Below are 18,162 nucleotides of genomic sequence, written 5' to 3'. Positions count from 1 at the left end.
AATCGTTAAAGAAAGAATTTGAAGATTTCAGGAAAGAGTGGCAGAAAAATTAGAATCTTGCAGCACTCTAAAACATGCGTTTGCCTGAACTGCAGAGAAGCACCACATACACCATGGGAGACCCTATTCTCCCTCCTCCTCCCCACTCCTGGCCCTTCTTTCCTTGAGGATTACATGGTGGGTTTGGCATGTTCCCTATTGAACTAAAAGAAAATGTGCTTTAAAACTTCCTAAGTCTTTAAAAACTCATGAACTGATTATCTGCTTGAAGGTAACTATAAGAAATTATTTAGTAACAGCTTCCTGAAGGCTTTGCAATGTATGCATATTTTACAGCAGTTTTCAGTCTAACAAGACTAACTAAAAATAAGTATTTGCCATTTCAAAGATTTATTCTCCTGATGCATGTAAGGTAGAAGGCAAGTCTCATGAACCAAGCACCTCCTGTTCTCAGAAACACTCTGCTCCACGGTTACAGTTCTCTTTGTTTCCTTAAAAACAAATGTAATTTGTCTTTCCTCTTGCCAATCTCATCTGTGAATTTGAAACTAAATGAAGTATCATTCTGTGTGGCATCATTTCACTGATGGAGCATTAAACATGTAAAAAATGTCAGCCTTTCCCTCTGCAGAAACTCAATTTTGCCCAAAAAGTGCTGTGGGTATATATTATATGTGCACTTCTGCAAAATCTTATTTGAGAGATGCATTTGTAGAGTAAGCACTAATATAAGTGGCAAAGATTCAGCAATGTCAAGTCCTGTAAACAAACCACTCCAGGGAAGTAACATTAACACATAATTGTATGTTTTTACCATGTCAGACCTGTCACAAAAAATAACTTGAATTGTGATTATAGTAATTAATTTTTCCTCTGCCATTTGAAACATGCAAACTTATTATGGCAATGAGGATGATAGATTCTGGCCTGCCATTTTAGCACATCATATATTTACATTTCCATATGAATAATTATCACCAAAAGATGTTAGCAGGATGAGATCTATACATAAACATATCTTTAAGTATACCCGCTATCTCAACATTAAGACCTGAAAGTCTTGAGGAAATAAAGGTGGTAAGACTAGGCAATAAAGATAAATCAAAACAGAGATTTTGTCCCCAGAATCAAGCAGATCTAGAAATCACAGTGCTGGAAAACTGGTTTGTAGGGTATCGTACCAGTTTGAAAAGAAGAAAATGTCATTTTTCCGTCTGCTGTTGCAGTCCCCAAAATTCTGTTAATCTGATCATCTTTGCTTCATTATTGCTGTATTAACACTGTGTCCAGGGTGAGTGGGTGGCTGAGCTTCCAGCTCTGTGGCATTCCTTCTGTTTCGAAGCAGAAATTTCTATGTCTTGACATATAACTTAAAGAAAAAAATGGGAAAAAAAAAAGAAAAGAAAAGAAGGAAAGGTACTGATTTAGCTGGTAGGAGACTATGATAATACTATTACCAAAGGCACCTATTTAGGTGTGCTTATATGGTGTAGTTTTATAAATAAGCCTGAGGGGCTCCTTCTTCACCACCACCCCCTTCCCCAAGTCTTGTGCTCTGCCTGCCTGATCCCATCCGACAGTAGAGCTGATACCGCACTAATCCCCGCAAGTTTGGGACTAATGAACTAACTGCTGGGCTGCCGCCACGGAGCTTGGTCCCAAACTATACTGTACTTCACACTCGATTTATTCTCCAGATGGCGAGACTGCGCAGCCCCGCCGCGAGGGACCACCTCTTCCACTGGAGTGTAAAAGTGGACGGATGTTGTTTTCTTTGCAGATTTGATAATTCAGAGCTAGGAACTCATGAGGATGGTTAGTTATTAGGTTTAATGGGTGCCAATCGAGCCAGCAACACACGTATTCCCATCTTTAATTTCAATGTCTGTGTGTCTGGGTGGCGGTGGATTTGTCGGCGATGCTGCGTCACTGAAACCTTTACCTTCTCCAGTTGGCATAGCTGCACGTGGTAATGAACATCTTCCTATGTACTCCTCAGAGTCAAACAGAAGGAATGTAAAGTAGCAACCCTGACCAATATTTTTTTCCCCAGTGGGTTTTCCAGCACAAGTTGCATATTTAGTGTTTACCATCACTGTTTACCATGAAATTCTCTGTTGTCTTTCTCCCTTGTTCAGTTTGATAAAGAACCCAGCCCACGTGGGACACAAGGGGGATACCACCATCCCAAGCTACCTGGGGATGGAATTGTTTACTTAACAATCAGTTTTATTTCTTTATCAGCTATTCATTCACAGCAGAGTACTATCCAATGTTGTGTTTCTCATGTGAAGAACAGAGTAAATAATTTTTTTCACCGTTCCTTAAAATTTCTATTTTGGCCATTCTTGGTAGGGACCTTACATAGTGTTTGGAAAATGTGTTTATTCTTGCATCTACTACTATAAAGGCATTATTGTATCGAGGACTACTTTTTTCTCTACTGTTACAATGTTGAAGTAGTTTACCTAGCTTAAAATTTTAGCTTTTGCATGGATCTTACAAGAATAGCATCTACATTTCCCTGGGTAATGAGGCAGAAAGAGCTCTCCTTTCGTCCATGGTTTTAGTACATTTAGTCGGAGGTTTTAGTACATTTTTTTATTTACCCATGAAATGTTTTATTGGAAGCCTGGGTGGGGATATGATACACCGTTGTAGGAAGGGTAGGCACCAAGTCAGCCCCCTCACGAGCTCTGACTTTGGCAGCCAGGTCCTCTCAGTTTGTCCTACAATTAGAAACATAAATTGAATCCTGATGTGGAAACTATAGTGACTAGAAGTATTTTATCATGGAAGGGAAATGTTTCCATTCCTGGGGTATCTAAGCAGACAGATCTAAAATGTAGTGGTTCTAAGCAAATGCATCAATTCTCAACCCAACAGATGGCATGGGTGTGTTAACTAACATAGCAACATATTTTCTATTAAAATATGGGAAAAAACAACAACCCCCTCCCCATGTTTGTTGGTTGGTATAAATTCAGTGAAGTTGTTGGTTATTTTTGGGATACGTACCAGAGGGCTGCACATTTAGTTTATGTAAATTGATAACAGCAACAGCCTGTTAATAAGTGTTTTGTATGGAAATATACCTAGAAAGACACGATCTGTCTTTTTTGGGAAGGGAGTTTGCAGCCTGAGGAGAAAAATAGCTAATGAGACGGTCTACTACTCATTATTATAATCTGAAAAAAATTATAATGAATTAGGCTGTAAGTTTGCAAGAGATGTGCCTTCAGTAGGAATTGGATGCTGCCTTAGTGGATAATTTGGGGAAATCTTTCTTTTGCAAATTGGATCAGTGTGTGCTGAAACGGTGATAATCTGACTTTAATTAAAAGCATAAATTGGTTTGGAGCGTGTTTTTAAGCTACCCTTCTGCATTATGTCCAGAAACTTTCAGCCCAGCCCTAGAAATCCATTACCCCTGGTCGGAGAAGGAAAACATAGGGGATTTATATTACCCAGTATTGGCATCATATGGTTTGGTTTACCTAATTCGGAAGCACCATTTCAGACGGCTGTGTGCCGGAGCTGTCTTCCAGCTGGACGTGTTTGTAGTAAACTGCATGCATCTTTGTGTGGCTTTCCTAATGGTCCCAGTCAGAGTCCATTCACAGCAGTTCGAACGTTTTGGGTTGTATTTTCCAGAGATTACCTCTGAACATGCCCCTTGATCGCAGCACAGGGATGCATACATGTGTGCCTTGTTCCCGTCTGTCCGATTAACAGGCATATGCTCCCAACCTTCGGAGAAGCACGGCTAGTAGCCCCAAGCTGAAGGCTGTTTGCTTCAGATTTCATTAACTTTCTGCTTCATTATTCCTTCCTTTTAACCAGTTAAGAGCCATCACTTGCTTTTCTCTAAACTTACCCTAATTATCAGGCGTCCCAGCCCTGTAAATCAGTACACTGCAGAGCTGTCTTAAACTGGCCTGGGAGACCCTGTTCTGATCGGACCTGACAACTGTAAGCTACTGTTCCCTCACACTGTTTAACTCAGACCACATTGGGAAACCGCCTCTGCCCCTCTTGCCAGCAGAGATTTGCATCTGTCTGGTTTAAATCTACTGTCATGTGCTGTCTTGCTGACTGGTATTAGCCTGGATATTAACTTTGATGATTTCTTTTTATTTTTTCCCCTTGAGTTTGCCTGTTTTCTTGAAAAGCATCTCTATTCAGTGACTGCATATTGTTAAAGTCATTCCTGAAGCTCCGTGAGTCAGGAGCTTTAAAGTTTTATTAGCCCCCATAAAAACTCTTCACAAATGAAATGACTTTTGATAAGTGTGCATTTTGACAATGCGAATTTGTTAGGGGCTGTTGGCAAGTGGAAGGAATTTGGGGTTGAAACTGCAGTTGGCAGGAAGCAAGGAGCCCAGCACCCTCCTTCCCCCCCTCCCCAGCTTCTTCTCCAGGCCAAGAAATGTGTTTCGTTTCAGAAAAGCATGCAAGTATTCTTCGTGCAAATCAACTACCAAACAGATTTGTAAATTTACATTCACAAAAACAGCGAATGACCATGGGAAGCGCATGTCTTTGGAGATTTTATTTTATGCCAGCAGGAGAATAGCTTTTCTATGTGGTTCAAGAAAAATCTCCAAGTTATTTTGGTGTTGTTTTCACATGCTAGTTGTAAACTCTAGCATGGGCTTTAATACACTTTGGATATGTGGAGAGAAGGAAGATTTGCATAGCAAAACCAAAGAAGTATATGTACATCTGTGCTTACTGACGTCCAGGCAATATAGAGATTAATTACAAAAATGAACTGGTTTATGCAAATTTAATAATATGATGGTTTTGTGAGTGCAGACAGTTAGTGCAACACATTATGGTGAGTATAAAGATTTGTGTTTGTTAGACATGTTCAGCACTAGTGGACACAAAAGTCTTGTTTTCTATAAGTGGTGGTGTAGAAATGCTTAGACATAAAACCTGATCATTTATAAAGAAATGAGGAAAGTAAAATTGCGAGGTGCTGGTGATGACTGCTTCAATTAAAGTCCAAGAGTGACAGACATCTTGGGGACACCAATATACTTGCAGTCTAGCTTTTCCCCTACATTGTTTCAAGAACTTTTCTGCTCAATGCACTTTTCTGTCAATAGAAAATATGCTTTCTTTATCTTCTCTTGTGCCTCTAAACTAATATATATTGTAGAGAGAAGCAAGACTGACTGTTGTGAAAACACTTGAAGAGTTTGACTTTGGCCATGCTGAAAAGTGTGTTAGGATAAACTCCGTGTCCAGTGGTCTTGCAGAAGAAGATCTAGAAGTGCTTTTGCAGTCCAAGACCCTTCCTTCAAGCATGATGCTGCCAAAGGTTGAAAATGTTGAAGAAATAAGATGGGTGAGTACCAACAACACAGTAGCTTTTGACTGAAGCTGTTGGGCCAAGTTCACACAGGCATAGAGATGAATGACTCTGAGTTATGAGGAAGGCTGCAAATACCATATAATATTGTTGCTTGGCTAAGGTAATTAGGGAATGCATCCATTTAAATGTGTGTAAGATGTGCTGTATAAAAAGCATATGTGGAACACCTTGCATTTATAAAGAAAACCAGGTTTATTTCTCCCACAGTCAACAAAAAATCAATATTGATGTCAGAGTATATTATCAAAAATAGAAGCATAAGTATCTGACTCTTCTCTAACTGTCCTAAGAAGCAAAATTATTGTCTCTGTCTGTGCACCTTAGTTACATGCATTGTAAGCAGGAGATGGGGAAACCATGTTAGCGACATATGAAAAAATGGGTTGGGGGGAGGTCACTCCTTGGGGCAACTGGAGGAACAAACAGGAAGCTTTTAACTAGTGTTTTTAATTAGCACAGATATTATTTCCTGAACAGTTCTCTATTTCTTCCTTTTTAATTGCTGGCAGGTGTGTTTGTGTTTCACGACTGACTTTTCAGCCAATAAAAACCTGAAATGTAAATGGTTGGCATGTCAAATTACTTAAGAAAACTTTGAAATAGGCCTAATTATACTATAATTGTTTTAATTGTCAAGAAAGGGGGACATTTGTTTAGATATACCATTATTGCTGTAACATGCCAGTAAAGGAATAATACTTAATTATTCACTTCTATATTTTTGCAAACCGCTAGCCAAGCAACTAGCACGCGTGCAAGCTGTGATGAAAGGCAGGCAGACATATTAGGATCTATTTTAATCTCAGCATCTAACCTTGATCAAACCATTGAGATCGGGTGTGAGCATACAACTGAGCAAATACATTGGGTACATGACGAGCCCCATCCATTCTGTGGTGCTGCCCCTTTGGCCTCCACCGTTCACGATGGAAGGTACACCATCCCCTTCACCAACATTTAATTAAATTAACCAGAGTATACCTCTCAGGGTTTACAGCCATGTAAGTGTTAGATGTAACTTGTCAGTAATGAATATTCATGCTTCCAAACTGGCAGGGCCCTTGCTGCCACCAAGTAGGTTTTGCGGGGAGGTGGGATGCAGGGCCTCTTTGTCCCCTCATCCCCTTCCACCTTCCCTCTCGCTAACTTTGATTTCCATCCTGGAAAACAAGCCAGCCCCAACAACTTCTGCCTCATGGTCTGCCTTTTGCTTCCTTCTCACTTTGCCCAACCTTTGCACACAAAGTGTGCACTCTGCTTAACGCCACTGCCTTCTTTTCACAGTTGTCCCAAAACTCACTCTGGCATGATTTTTCAGCCTCCCAGAAGCTGTTTATTTCCCCCCACACATACCCCCCCCCCTTCATTTTTATTTATGTGCAGCAGAAAACCTGGAGGCTGATGCACAACTAAAAGATGGGCTTACTTGTTTTCTTTTGTGTGAGAATCTCTTGCTTTCCTTTTGTCCCTAGTGTGGGTACTTGTTTGACTGGCATGGCTTATTGGACTATAACAAGCGTAACTCTCCCTCCTTTGTGGCGGGACAATTCTCCCACAAATCCCGACCAGTGTGCATTCTTCCCGACACACTATTGGGTGTGCACTGGAATTGAAAGAATTGCTGAGGCCTTGCTACTTCATCCCCTCCCCAAGCTTTGTGGGTTTTTTTTCCCTCCGCCTTCTTTTTTTTTTTCCCCTCTTTCTCCCTGAAATGAACACTTTACCGGGCCGGAAACATTTAATCGTCTCCTTTTGAAAAAAAAAAAAAAAAAATTAATTGAAACTTCTCCACAAAAAATTAATTGAAACTTCTCCACTCGTTACCTTTTGTATTGGTGCTTATTGCAAATTTTTTTAAAGGGAGAGGGAGGGAGACAATATTTAATTAAATGTGCTTTTTTTTGTTGTTTACCTTCAAAACAAAAGATAGCAAAAATCCCAGGAGTGTGACATGTAAAATATTTTAAAACAAAATAAAAGCTCTGCTGCTTTAACTTGCACCTAAAATATAAACACAGTAGCGCTTTTTACTTTTTCTTCCCCCTTAAAAAAATAAAAATCAGATAGGAGTCTTAAGAATATATGCTGATGCCATTATACTACCTAATTTTCTGCATTTGCCTGGATGAAGTTTACTGTTTTCTGTCACTATAGTACCTGCCATACTGTACACTGACATGTGTGAATTGCATTGATTATTATTTTTTCCCTCCTTGCACATTTTTGGGTGGAATTCTCTTCTCCAAGGAAAAGTTACCAAGAGGGCCACAATGACGATGCAAAGCAGGGATGGGAAGGGCAGAATTCTTCATCGAAGAAAGCTGTGATTTATTTTGGCCTAATTGTAAAGTTACTGCAAATTGCTGGAAAGCTTTTTTTCAAGATCTGGGTGATTAGATTTTCCTTCTTTTGGGGAGGGGCGGTGGGGGGAAACTAAAAGGGGAAATAACACCTCTAATCCAGCTTCTGGTAAATAGGCTGCCAGCTTTTAAAATGAGTTTCCTTTCTATTAGTCAGAATATTATGCTAAGCCTTAAGCATTAGTTTTTTATGTTGCCATAGCAGCCTTATTCCTGCAGGGTTGTGACCTGCGATGATTACAGTACAAAGCTTATAGGGTCTTGAAACCCCCTTTGAAGATGAAAAGTCTTTGATGGTTTATATTTATGCAAATCTCTTAGATATGATTTACCCAACTGAGACTGAATGGAGAGATGATTAAAATTCCCTTTCCTTTGATATCCATTAATAGTCGAATATTCCTTAAATTTAAAATATATGCATATGTTATTTTTGTCTTTATTTACTAACATATTTTTGCCATACCTGCGATATGTTTATCTCTGCGCAAATTACTCGATCTGGACAGACATAATAGATTTACAATATAGGACTGAGGGTTTTTTCCCCTCTTTTTTTTTTTTTTTTTTCCTTTTGAAAGGGGAAAAATCTGTGCAAGAGCTTTTGTATGTTTCCAGATGATAGATTTTGGAATTTGGGCTACCCCACTGGCAGCTCAGAGCTAGCTGTGAACTGGTCTCATGGAAAAAATTGGCAAGCTTTGGTCTTCAAAGAATTAAACTTCCTTTTTAAGGCCTTCCTAGGTAAGCTAAAAAATTATGAAGAAAAGCCTATTGAACAAAAGGGTAACGGTGCCGTAATGAATAATACGGATGCCACTTAGAAGGCTGGGGAGCGCTTCCAGTGATGGCAGTGCTGGACCTGAAACAAAACCGGACCTCAGGTACAGCAGCACTTCATTGTTTTCCAGGGCCCACGGATTTGCATTTCACTAAGCCAGGGTGAGAGGTGCTAAGCCTGGATTTTTTTTTTGCAAACCAGACTCCAAACTTAGAAATGTATGGGAATGCTGCTGTTTCAAATCTCAGGCCTTGTTAAAAGCTGTTTTAATTTTTTTACTTATAAGGTTTTGGGGTGGGGAGGGGTGTTGTTACAACCAGGTGAAAATTTAACGTGTTATATATACATGCAGGTTGTTCTTTCTTTTTTTTTCTCTCTGATAGCTCATACTGTCTAGTTTTAGTTTTCAGACAAATTCTTACATCACCTAAAAGGCCGAACCCTTGTAGAACCAATGAATTTTATCCCCTTTGTGGAAACGGCAGTGGGCTTGCTCAATTTTAAGGTAAGCAGGTCTTGAAGTGTTCATATTTTGCCATCTCAGCAAACTAGGATAAGCAGAATATTCCCCAGTCTCTCCCTAATTTCATCAAGAAAGAGAGGTTAAAAAATACTAAACATATTGTTATTGTTCAGTCCGCTAAAACATTTGTAGGTTGAACTCTTATGTTTGTATTGTAAAGGCCTTCATAAATTCAAAATATTTTGGTGACAGAACAGTTCCAGATAGTCCATGCCAAATAACAAAACCTCTCTGCATTACTCTTACCATTTTTAACACAGTTGGAGTAGAAACAGACTTCTTCAAAGATTTGGAATACTCACAGTGTTGCAATACACTTGGCTATTTAGTAGCTGTATCAAACTCAACTTTTGTATAACATTTAATTAGAAAAAATAATTAATCATCATTTCACTATTGCTAAACTGGCATCTTTATAATGGTTTCTACTGATAACATTACAACCAAATTTCATGTTACCATTTTTTTGTGTGTATGATGGGGTGTTTAATGCTAACGTTAGAAGTATAATTAACTTTGAAAATAGGAAATATCTGAAGAATGTGCTCATTTTTCAGGGTAATTTTAGATCAAATCTTATTTTTAAAGTGCATTTTAATATAAATTACTCCCCAACCTTTACTATCAAGTCCAGGTTTTTCAGAAAGGCAAGGCAGCGTGGCAATGAAACGGAAGATCTCGTGCATGCACCAGGAATTCAGTGTTCCCCTCCCAAGCTCTAAGGGAAAAGTTTCGGACCAGCTGAGGACACGCACATCAGAAGTACCTCTAGAAGTACTGGCAGGCCTCACAGGCAGCCTGCTTGTTTGATACAGCCATTTATCCTACCACACATGCTAACATATCTAGAAACATAATAAAGCAGTAACCAAATAGACACGCTCCTGTCCAGTGTGCATACACAGAATTAAATCATATTTTAAACCAGCTGAGGTTTTTCTTCACCTGCAGTATTTCGTAGTGGAATTTTTAATATTGCAGTGTCTGATGTTGGCAGGAAAGTTGCCTTTTAAAGCACTCTGTTAAATAATAATTTCTTGTCCCACCAGCTGCCATAGAACACCACCCATTAGTAGAGCTGGTAATTACATCTATCTCTCTCCACATACCTTAGCCTTAAAAAATATTAATGTTATCCAAACATTGATGTAAAACAGTAATATTTGGGAAATGCACTTCTTCACAGAATAGCTACAGCAGCGAAATTTTTCTTGCTTTTATTTTAATACTTTTCTGCATCACTTGTTGCATTTTTATCTTCCTTAGCTAATTTTTAGTTATATATAGCAGAAAACTTTAAATTGGCAATCCTATAAGGAATCCTTACATTCTATAAGGAATCTACAACCTTTTTAAACTGTTCATAATTTTAATACAAGAGATTCTGATCTTGATTTCTGTTTCTCATGCAGATATATTACATGTCAAACTAATCAAATTTAATACTTTTGGTTTGCTTTTAAGCAGTATTTGACAAATGGTTTTTTTCATATTGTTACATAAATATCTGAAGTAGTGATCATAGTAATACCCAGTGCAGTGTGTCAAGCAGAAGGGAGGGAATCTGCTACGATGACCTGTATTTACACAGTCTAGGCATATAGGTGCTTAGGGAAAGATAATGTTTTCTCTTTTGCTGAGTCATTTTAAAGCACTGTACATAGTCGAGCACCTACAATGGCTTCGCTTAATAGGAGCAATTTTAGCTGAAGGATTTGGGGAACACTGAGTTGCTTGTAATATCCTCTGTAGTCTTTCTGCATCCTGTATTTCTGTAGAAATTAATACTCTGTTCTCATTTGAAGGCTGTCTGTGAAGAAGCACTGAGAACAGGATCCCAGGCTGGCTTTCATTTGGACGCAGTTGTCTTTGGAGGAGAGGATTTCCGTGCCAGCATAGGTTGTTACCTGTGTGTTTACTATAAATGTTAACGTATGGCATTTGCATTGGAGAAGCCCGATGTGATTTTTGGCCATTGCTTTTCCAACAGCAATAATTAAAGTAATGACAACACTTGATGCTGCAATTTACATTTTCACTTTACTCCTTAATTTTTTTCAATGCAGAATGTCTCACTGGCAAATTAAAACATGGTCCCTGAGTGTTACAGGGCACTGACACTTTCTTGTGCTTCTTGGCATGCAATACCAAAAATTAATGAAAAAAAAAACAAAACAAAACAAAACCTGTTGAGTCACTGAAATTATTTAAAAATATGATATCTATAAGAAACATGCTTTTAAGAACTACATTTAAAGTCCTAAAATTCTAGTGTCTGCTTCATTACTGTTTTACAATTATCAGTCTTTTGACACCATGCACAAATACTCTCTTGCTACATTTTGCTTTCATAAATTTATATTAAATGTCCCGTGTCAATACAGCCATGTATTCATGTGAAAGCACTATTAGCCTTCCTCAAAAATAAAGAGTATTTCACAATTTCTTTTATGAGAGGCTGCTTAGCTTCTTATTAATCTGATTCAGTTTGAAGATAAAGGTGCAGAGCTGTCAACATTTAAATTAAAAATAAGGACATTAATGTAAAAATTAGCATTGCTTTACTAAAATATTCCTTAGAAACTGGAAATCTGTGTCTAAATAGTGACCCTAAGGAAAGGGAAAATTTTATTTTTATTTTTTTTTCACACCAGCCTTCACGTGAGCACTTAGCTGTTGCCCTGTGAACACATACAGTCTCGTGAATGCTTTTGCTTCTTCTCAGAAGTCATCCACCATCATTTTTTCATCCAAATACTAAAGCTTAAATATTCAGCTTAGGACATCAGTTGTAACAAGAATCAGAACCAGGGAAAGTGGAATTCTATTCTCAGTGTGAATTTTTTAACCATTTAGTTGTACCCAGTATATCAATTTGTGTAAAGCTTCTCTTGCTGTAATGCTTCTCACTGTACATACAGTAAATAATATAATCAAATAATTACTTCATGTTAGTTCCAAGTCAGCAGTCCTTACCAGCCAAAGCTTCCACTGACTTCAGGCTTACTACTTCTAATTTGGACTAAATCAGAATCTGAATTTTCTAAGCTAGTGTTTAAAGATAATACCTTTTTTCTTTTGCTAAAGCAGCTTTTTTTTTTCTCAGAAGAGTATAATTTTGACAATATAGCCTTGCACCCCTCTTTTCTTTTCTAAATTGGTTAAATGAAATCTCAAACTTTCCTTTTTTTAACACAGGAAATATTTAAAATAGAAAGGTTTAAAACAGTCTTGTCAACTTTTCTTTGTTTTCATTGTTTTCGTAGGTGCAACAAGCAGTAAGGAAACTCATGATATTCTATATGCCAGGCAAAAAATAATAGTCACAGCAAAGGCATTTGGTCTTCAAGCAATAGACCTTGTTTACATTGATTTCCGAGATGAAGATGGGCTCCGCAGGCAATCAAGAGAAGGTGCCTCAATGGGTTTCACCGGTATGGCTTTCTGACGATGTCCCAAAATAAGGCATAGCTTCTTCAATTTAAATATATTGCACATTCACTGTCACTTAGACAAATAACTTGGTTTTTATTTCAGGTAATTTATTGAAAAAGTCAATAATACCGAGCTCTTCTGTTTATTAGCACCTTTAAAATTGGGGCTGGAAATTTTGCCTGAGAAGTCACAGGCTGCTTTTTAAAACCACATCCCATGAAGCGTGTGACTGTTTTTGAAGAGAAGTTGGGGTAGAGGATGTGCAGTGATTCCGCCCATCACAGAGCATGGGAAAGGCGATACTGTACTCTGCGATGACCACTCTCCGATTGCTTCTTAAAATACGTGGTTCCCTTTCTCCTATTTTTTGTAAATGGCAGTTGTTAAAAAATGCTTTTTAGGTGAAGGAGTTGAGAAGCAAATCTCTTATGCTAATTGTTAGGGGAAAGTTAATTTCTTATTATTTTCTTTGATTTGTTTTTCATCTCCTGGCTCCCCTCCCAGTAAGTGCTGGTGACACCTACGGGTATTGGCAGACAGCAAGAGCAGCAGGCTCCTTGCCCCAGAGTACTGTAATGCAGCCTGTTACCCTGTGATTGGTGTACCAGATCACTCGGACACCCTGGTGGGACAGTGCAGCCACCAAAGATTGGGGTTTTGCAATAGAAATCGGCCATTTGACACATACATTAGAGAATTCTAGCATATAGGACAAACATTTTACATTAGTTCTCTGAACATCATTCAGGATACACGTACAGAGATAGCAGGGTTTTGTTACTAAAGGCATAGGTCCTGATGATACCATCTAGCAAATTATATTTTTACAGTTAGTGGTATATGATATCTTAAAGCACCAAGTAAAAAAACAAGTGTTCTTTTAAGTGATCTCAACATGCCAGTGAAAGAATAGCAATCGATGCTAATCGAGAGCACAAACTCTGCCTTACTGTCTGTTGAGCTTCAACATTTGCAAAACCAGATCTTCTTTCAGAGGCAAAACTGTTAGCTCCTCACAGCTACATTATGTGGGCTTCCACCCTTCATTCGTCTGCAACTGAAGTTGGGAAAATAATAGAGCTTCAGAATGGTAGCACCTGCTGATGGCTACCTAATCTCAACCGATATTTCCTAAGCTTAAGGAAAGGCTTGATTTTCGAAAAAAACTTAAGCATCTGAACCTCCTGTTGACAGAAGATGGAGTTGCAGGTGCCTAGCACCTTTGAGAGCACTCTTTTTGAACACTAAACGTGTATTTAAATACTTAACTCAGGCTGCCAATTTAGGATATTTAGAAATGCTCAGCATAAACAATGTTGATGGTGGTTTGGGCTCCACTGAATTTACGGAAGTTGTCTGACATCAGGATAGGGTCCAGACAGGAGACAAATGAAAAGGCCACATGTGGCAATTTAGGGCGTAAAGTGAATTCCTAACTCGACCATAGAGGTGTCCTGCCTTTCCATACAAGGAGTAAAGATCTGCGAAAGGTACAGACTTCATTAAGGTGAACTCACAGCTCCTGCTCTTTGCCTCCTGCCTTTCCACAACTATCGCCAACACATTTCCAAAATCCAGCAAACAGCCTGACAACCAGTCCAACCATAATTAGAGACAGGTAAATACTGACTTTTCTGATTTGGTGGCCAAAAGAAAAAATTTTTAAAGTCTGTTTAGGTCAAAACGAAACACCATTTTTCATATTTTTGGTAAAAAAGAAAAAACATATTTGAGGTTGATCCGAAATGTTTCACTTGTTCTTCTGTTTCTTTTGCTTTCAGTTTATCTAATATTTTTATAATCTTTCTTGCTTATTCTGATTAAAATAAAATGTTATTTCAAAACTGAAAGCAAAAACATTTCATTCCAAAACTATATAAATGAAACATTTTAACATTTCCAATTTAATATTCATCACAGAAAATTACAAATGGGTTTTAGCTTAAGCCACGACCTTGTATAAAGCAGAAGTCTGCAGATCGTATTTGCCACTGACAGTCCCCTGGTAACATGAGAGTAAAATACAGAAATGTTGCCTTAATAACAAGTTCAAAACACACAATTCTTGTTATTTTTAAATATTTAAGATACCTTCCTGCTACTTTTTCACAAAGAATCAAAAACATTGATATCAACAGGACTAAATTAAGCTGAGGCTTCCAAATTGCTCTCTTATCTGGAGAACACACACTTATTTGCATGCATAGGGCCAAATTCACCACCCTCAAAAACTAATGCAAATCCAAAATATTCAGCAAAGTCGTATGTCCTCAGAATTTCCCATATTCAGATTCAGACCAGTGGAATTGGCCTTAATGTAATATGTTCACTCAAGATTAAACAAGCAAAACAATATAATGAAGAATTTACCAGCTTTTTAGTTACTGTTATGGCCCTCATTGCTTATTGTAGCCAAGTTTTCCAGTTATCTTAGAAGCAGCCTGTTTTTCTTCAGTGAGTGTGTTTACATAAAATCAAATATTTCAAATGTAATTTAGCCAAATTAATAGATCTTTTATATGTATATTTTTATATATATTATATATCCGTATATGTTGGGGGTATATACACACACACACGCATACACACCCAGCAAGATGTTTTACAGTACCAGAACCCGTGGACTTAAAGTCATTGTGTTGCATATATAAATGGACATCATTTTTAGGAATGTTTATGTAAAAAATTAAGTAAATCTTGCCATAGGCTTTAACAGCTGATTTAGTCATTATAGAAAGTCCTGTGCTACATGCTGAGAAGCCAGATATAAATACGAAACACTAGGTTTCCTCTCTTTTTGCAGTCTTTTGTAAAAGACTAAAATGACACCATCATACAGTTACCTAAAAGACTTGACAGGTATTGATTTAAAGCACGATATATCAAGTGGTACTGTAAAAAGGATTTCATGGTCATAAATTTTAATGTCTTCCAATTTTGTACTCTCTCAGTAACTTGTCAATAACAACAATTCTGTTTAAAATATTTGCTTCATTCCTGCATGGCATTACGTCTGTTATACAGTTATTTGGATACATAATCTGTGACAAAAATAAACTGAGTGCTATTTTATATTCTCTGTAAATTGTTCAGATGTATTTTAATGATAAAAAGTATAGCTTACTGCTACAGATAACTTTATCAAAAGCAAATCTTTTTCAGAAATATTTTACACTTTAAAGAATCATATTTTCATATTGTTATTTTTGTTATAATTATAGACTGACTTTAAATATAATTTAAAATATATTCTACATTTTTCCCAGAAAGTTAAGCTCCTTAGGATTTTGCAGGAATTATTTGTACACCCTTCAATTTTAAAATCAGTAGTTTAGCTAGAGAGAATTTGTTGTATTACAAATAAGGAACATCATAATCTTATTAATGGTGACATTTGATTAAATTGACTAAAAAAACTTTGATTAGACATAACGTAAAACACATTAGTTAAGAAAATTTGTTTCCATGTAATTTCTTTACAAAAATGTAGTTCTTACTGAATTTTAAGCTTTTACATATTTGTAAGCTTCTTTTTTAAGTAGTTATGACATTGAAATTTCAAACTGAATATTTGGATGCCCATAAGATCATAAACTAAAAGTTGTTTAATAGGAAAGAAAATAAAATTGACCTACTTATGGCTTTTTAGGAGAGAAATGTAGCAACAATAAAAAATTACTAATTCTTTGCTCGTTGCTGCTGCAACCCTAGATTTTGTTTGTACTCCAGGTTATCACTCAGACCCATTGCAGTCTGATAAAAGTAATCCCAGGGTTTTTTTGCAGCAGTAATTTCATTTAAAATAGGTGTATCTCTGCAGTCATGCATGAGACTTCTTAGACCAAGAGATGGGCTGATTTCTAATGTACAGCTGACTTAATGTCAGTAAGAACATGGGAGCAGACCCCGTTGTGAGCAGGAAACCCCCTTAAATCCCGACGCTTCAAACTTTTCCTTGCGTGCAAAAATATCGCTCCCGCGAGAGGCTGCAGCATGTGGTGGGATGGCACGGGTGTGGGACCCTCTGTGTGGAGGAGGCTGCTCACTTCGTGGCAGGTTTGCAGGATCAGGCTCATCCCCCTAACTAGTTTTGTTATCTGGCACAGAGGAGAATCATTTATTCCGCGGGAAGCTGGGAATTATGGTAGCCTCTCTTTATTAAAACACTATGAAACCAAAGTGCAGAAATCACACTGGTCTGTGAAATTTCCTTAGAAATGAACTAATAATGTCAAATGTTATACTTTTAAAACTGTCAAATAAATTACATATGTATTTGTTTTAAGGTAGCTAAATACAATAACAGATTAAAACGGATTATGTGGCTGTCTATTCACATTTGAAAATCTCTAGTAAAAAAAAGGCAACATCTATTTTTATTTTTTTAACATATATTTATACAAGAAAGGATAAAAAAATAGTGCTTCATAAAACTTCAGGGCATCTCTGGTAGTTGTTTATTATACCGGTGACTAAATAAATATTGCAGCCTACCTGCAACTGCTAACTATTACAACAACGATTTAAACACTGAGGTTTTTATGATGCTAAGCCAATACTGAGAATTTAGGGCATGAATCTTAGGTGACTGGTAGCTTTTCAGTCCTACGAATTTCTTGCCATCTTCTTCAGATCTCATTTTCTGAATGCATTTTAACACAACTTTTTTAAGAGTGGCTGGAGCTGTTATTTATATAGTTAAATTCAGAGATGCATTATACTTAAGTGTTATTGACTGCCCCGGACAAACAATTGCACCTGGAATGACTGAGAGAAGATGTATGGATTGAAATGGGGAGGGAGGAGAAAGAGTCGTGGATTCTTGCAAATTATATTGAATGCAAGCATAGCTCAAGATATTTTTATTCTTAAAAAAATCTGGCAAAAGGCTATCTGCCTGTTGTCCACTTTAAAAAATAAAAGAAACCAAGTAAAATAATTAGTTAAAGAGCAAGAAAGTCTGCAAGGCATATGAGAGCCTCAAGTGGTTGGAACATTTTGCTTGAACATCTGTTTGTCGATGCATGATTCTGGTGTTATTAATCTTCTTTGTAGGTAAGCAGGTGATTCACCCCAACCAAATTGCTGTTGTCCAGGAACAGTTCTCTCCGAGCCCTGAAAAAATAAAGTGGGCACAAGAACTGATTTCTGCTTTTGAAGAACATCAGCGATTAGGCAAGGTAAATATTTTGTTAATATGCCATAGTGGAAACCAAATCTGAATAATATTTAAGATGTAGAAAGACTGGTGATGGCTCTTTGCATTTTTCTGATGAAGTGTGCTGTAACTGAGAGTAGTGCTCTTGAAATCTGTGTCTGGATAGACTATGGAGTGTATATTTAATATAAATATGTCACTTCCCAATACATTTACAAATAGACAAGCTATCTTTTTCTTTCCCCCCTTTTTAACTTTAATTCTTTGATTACACAGCCTTTTGAGTACCTGCATGTATCTACAGCATTGGTGAATTAAAACCGCTTCTCCATTATGCCGCAGAATCACAGTGTTACTGTCATAGGAAGATATTTGCAATCAAAAGGCAGGTAGCCTGGCAGACACCTCAGACTGCTTGTACAGACATCATTTATGGAAAAAAATAAACGGATTAGGAAGTATTGGTTTTCTAAAAAATCTCTGTGTTGGTAAACCTGTTTCACTTTTGGGGGTTTGGTGCTG

At 37.4% G+C, this 18,162-nt stretch overlaps 1 protein-coding gene and 1 long non-coding RNA gene across 4 annotated transcripts in view; one reads left to right on the top strand and one right to left on the bottom strand.

Annotated features, from left to right (window-relative positions):
- Window positions 1–18,162, bottom strand: part of LOC141919564 (uncharacterized) — a 64,718-nt gene that overhangs the window by 4,174 nt on the left and 42,382 nt on the right. The window contains exon 2 of the long non-coding RNA XR_012622004.1: window positions 1,182–1,369. This is a non-coding gene — a long non-coding RNA (uncharacterized LOC141919564). The remainder of the gene's footprint in view (window positions 1–1,181; window positions 1,370–18,162) is intronic.
- The window catches only part of CLYBL (citramalyl-CoA lyase), a 177,556-nt gene that overhangs the window by 143,677 nt on the left and 15,717 nt on the right, over window positions 1–18,162 (top strand). For all 3 annotated transcript variants that reach the window (XM_074815388.1, XM_074815387.1, XM_074815389.1), the window contains exons 3-7: window positions 5,168–5,356; window positions 8,928–9,029; window positions 10,853–10,946; window positions 12,314–12,481; window positions 17,538–17,662. In XM_074815388.1, the coding sequence (XP_074671489.1) occupies window positions 5,168–5,356; window positions 8,928–9,029; window positions 10,853–10,946; window positions 12,314–12,481; window positions 17,538–17,662 (678 nt within the window). The remainder of the gene's footprint in view (window positions 1–5,167; window positions 5,357–8,927; window positions 9,030–10,852; window positions 10,947–12,313; window positions 12,482–17,537; window positions 17,663–18,162) is intronic.

This window comes from Strix aluco, chromosome 2 (genome assembly GCF_031877795.1).
Source record: "Strix aluco isolate bStrAlu1 chromosome 2, bStrAlu1.hap1, whole genome shotgun sequence".
Lineage (NCBI taxonomy): Eukaryota > Metazoa > Chordata > Aves > Strigiformes > Strigidae > Strix > Strix aluco.
The sequence above is the reverse complement of the archived record's forward strand: the minus strand, read 5'-3'. Positions and strand labels throughout refer to the sequence as shown.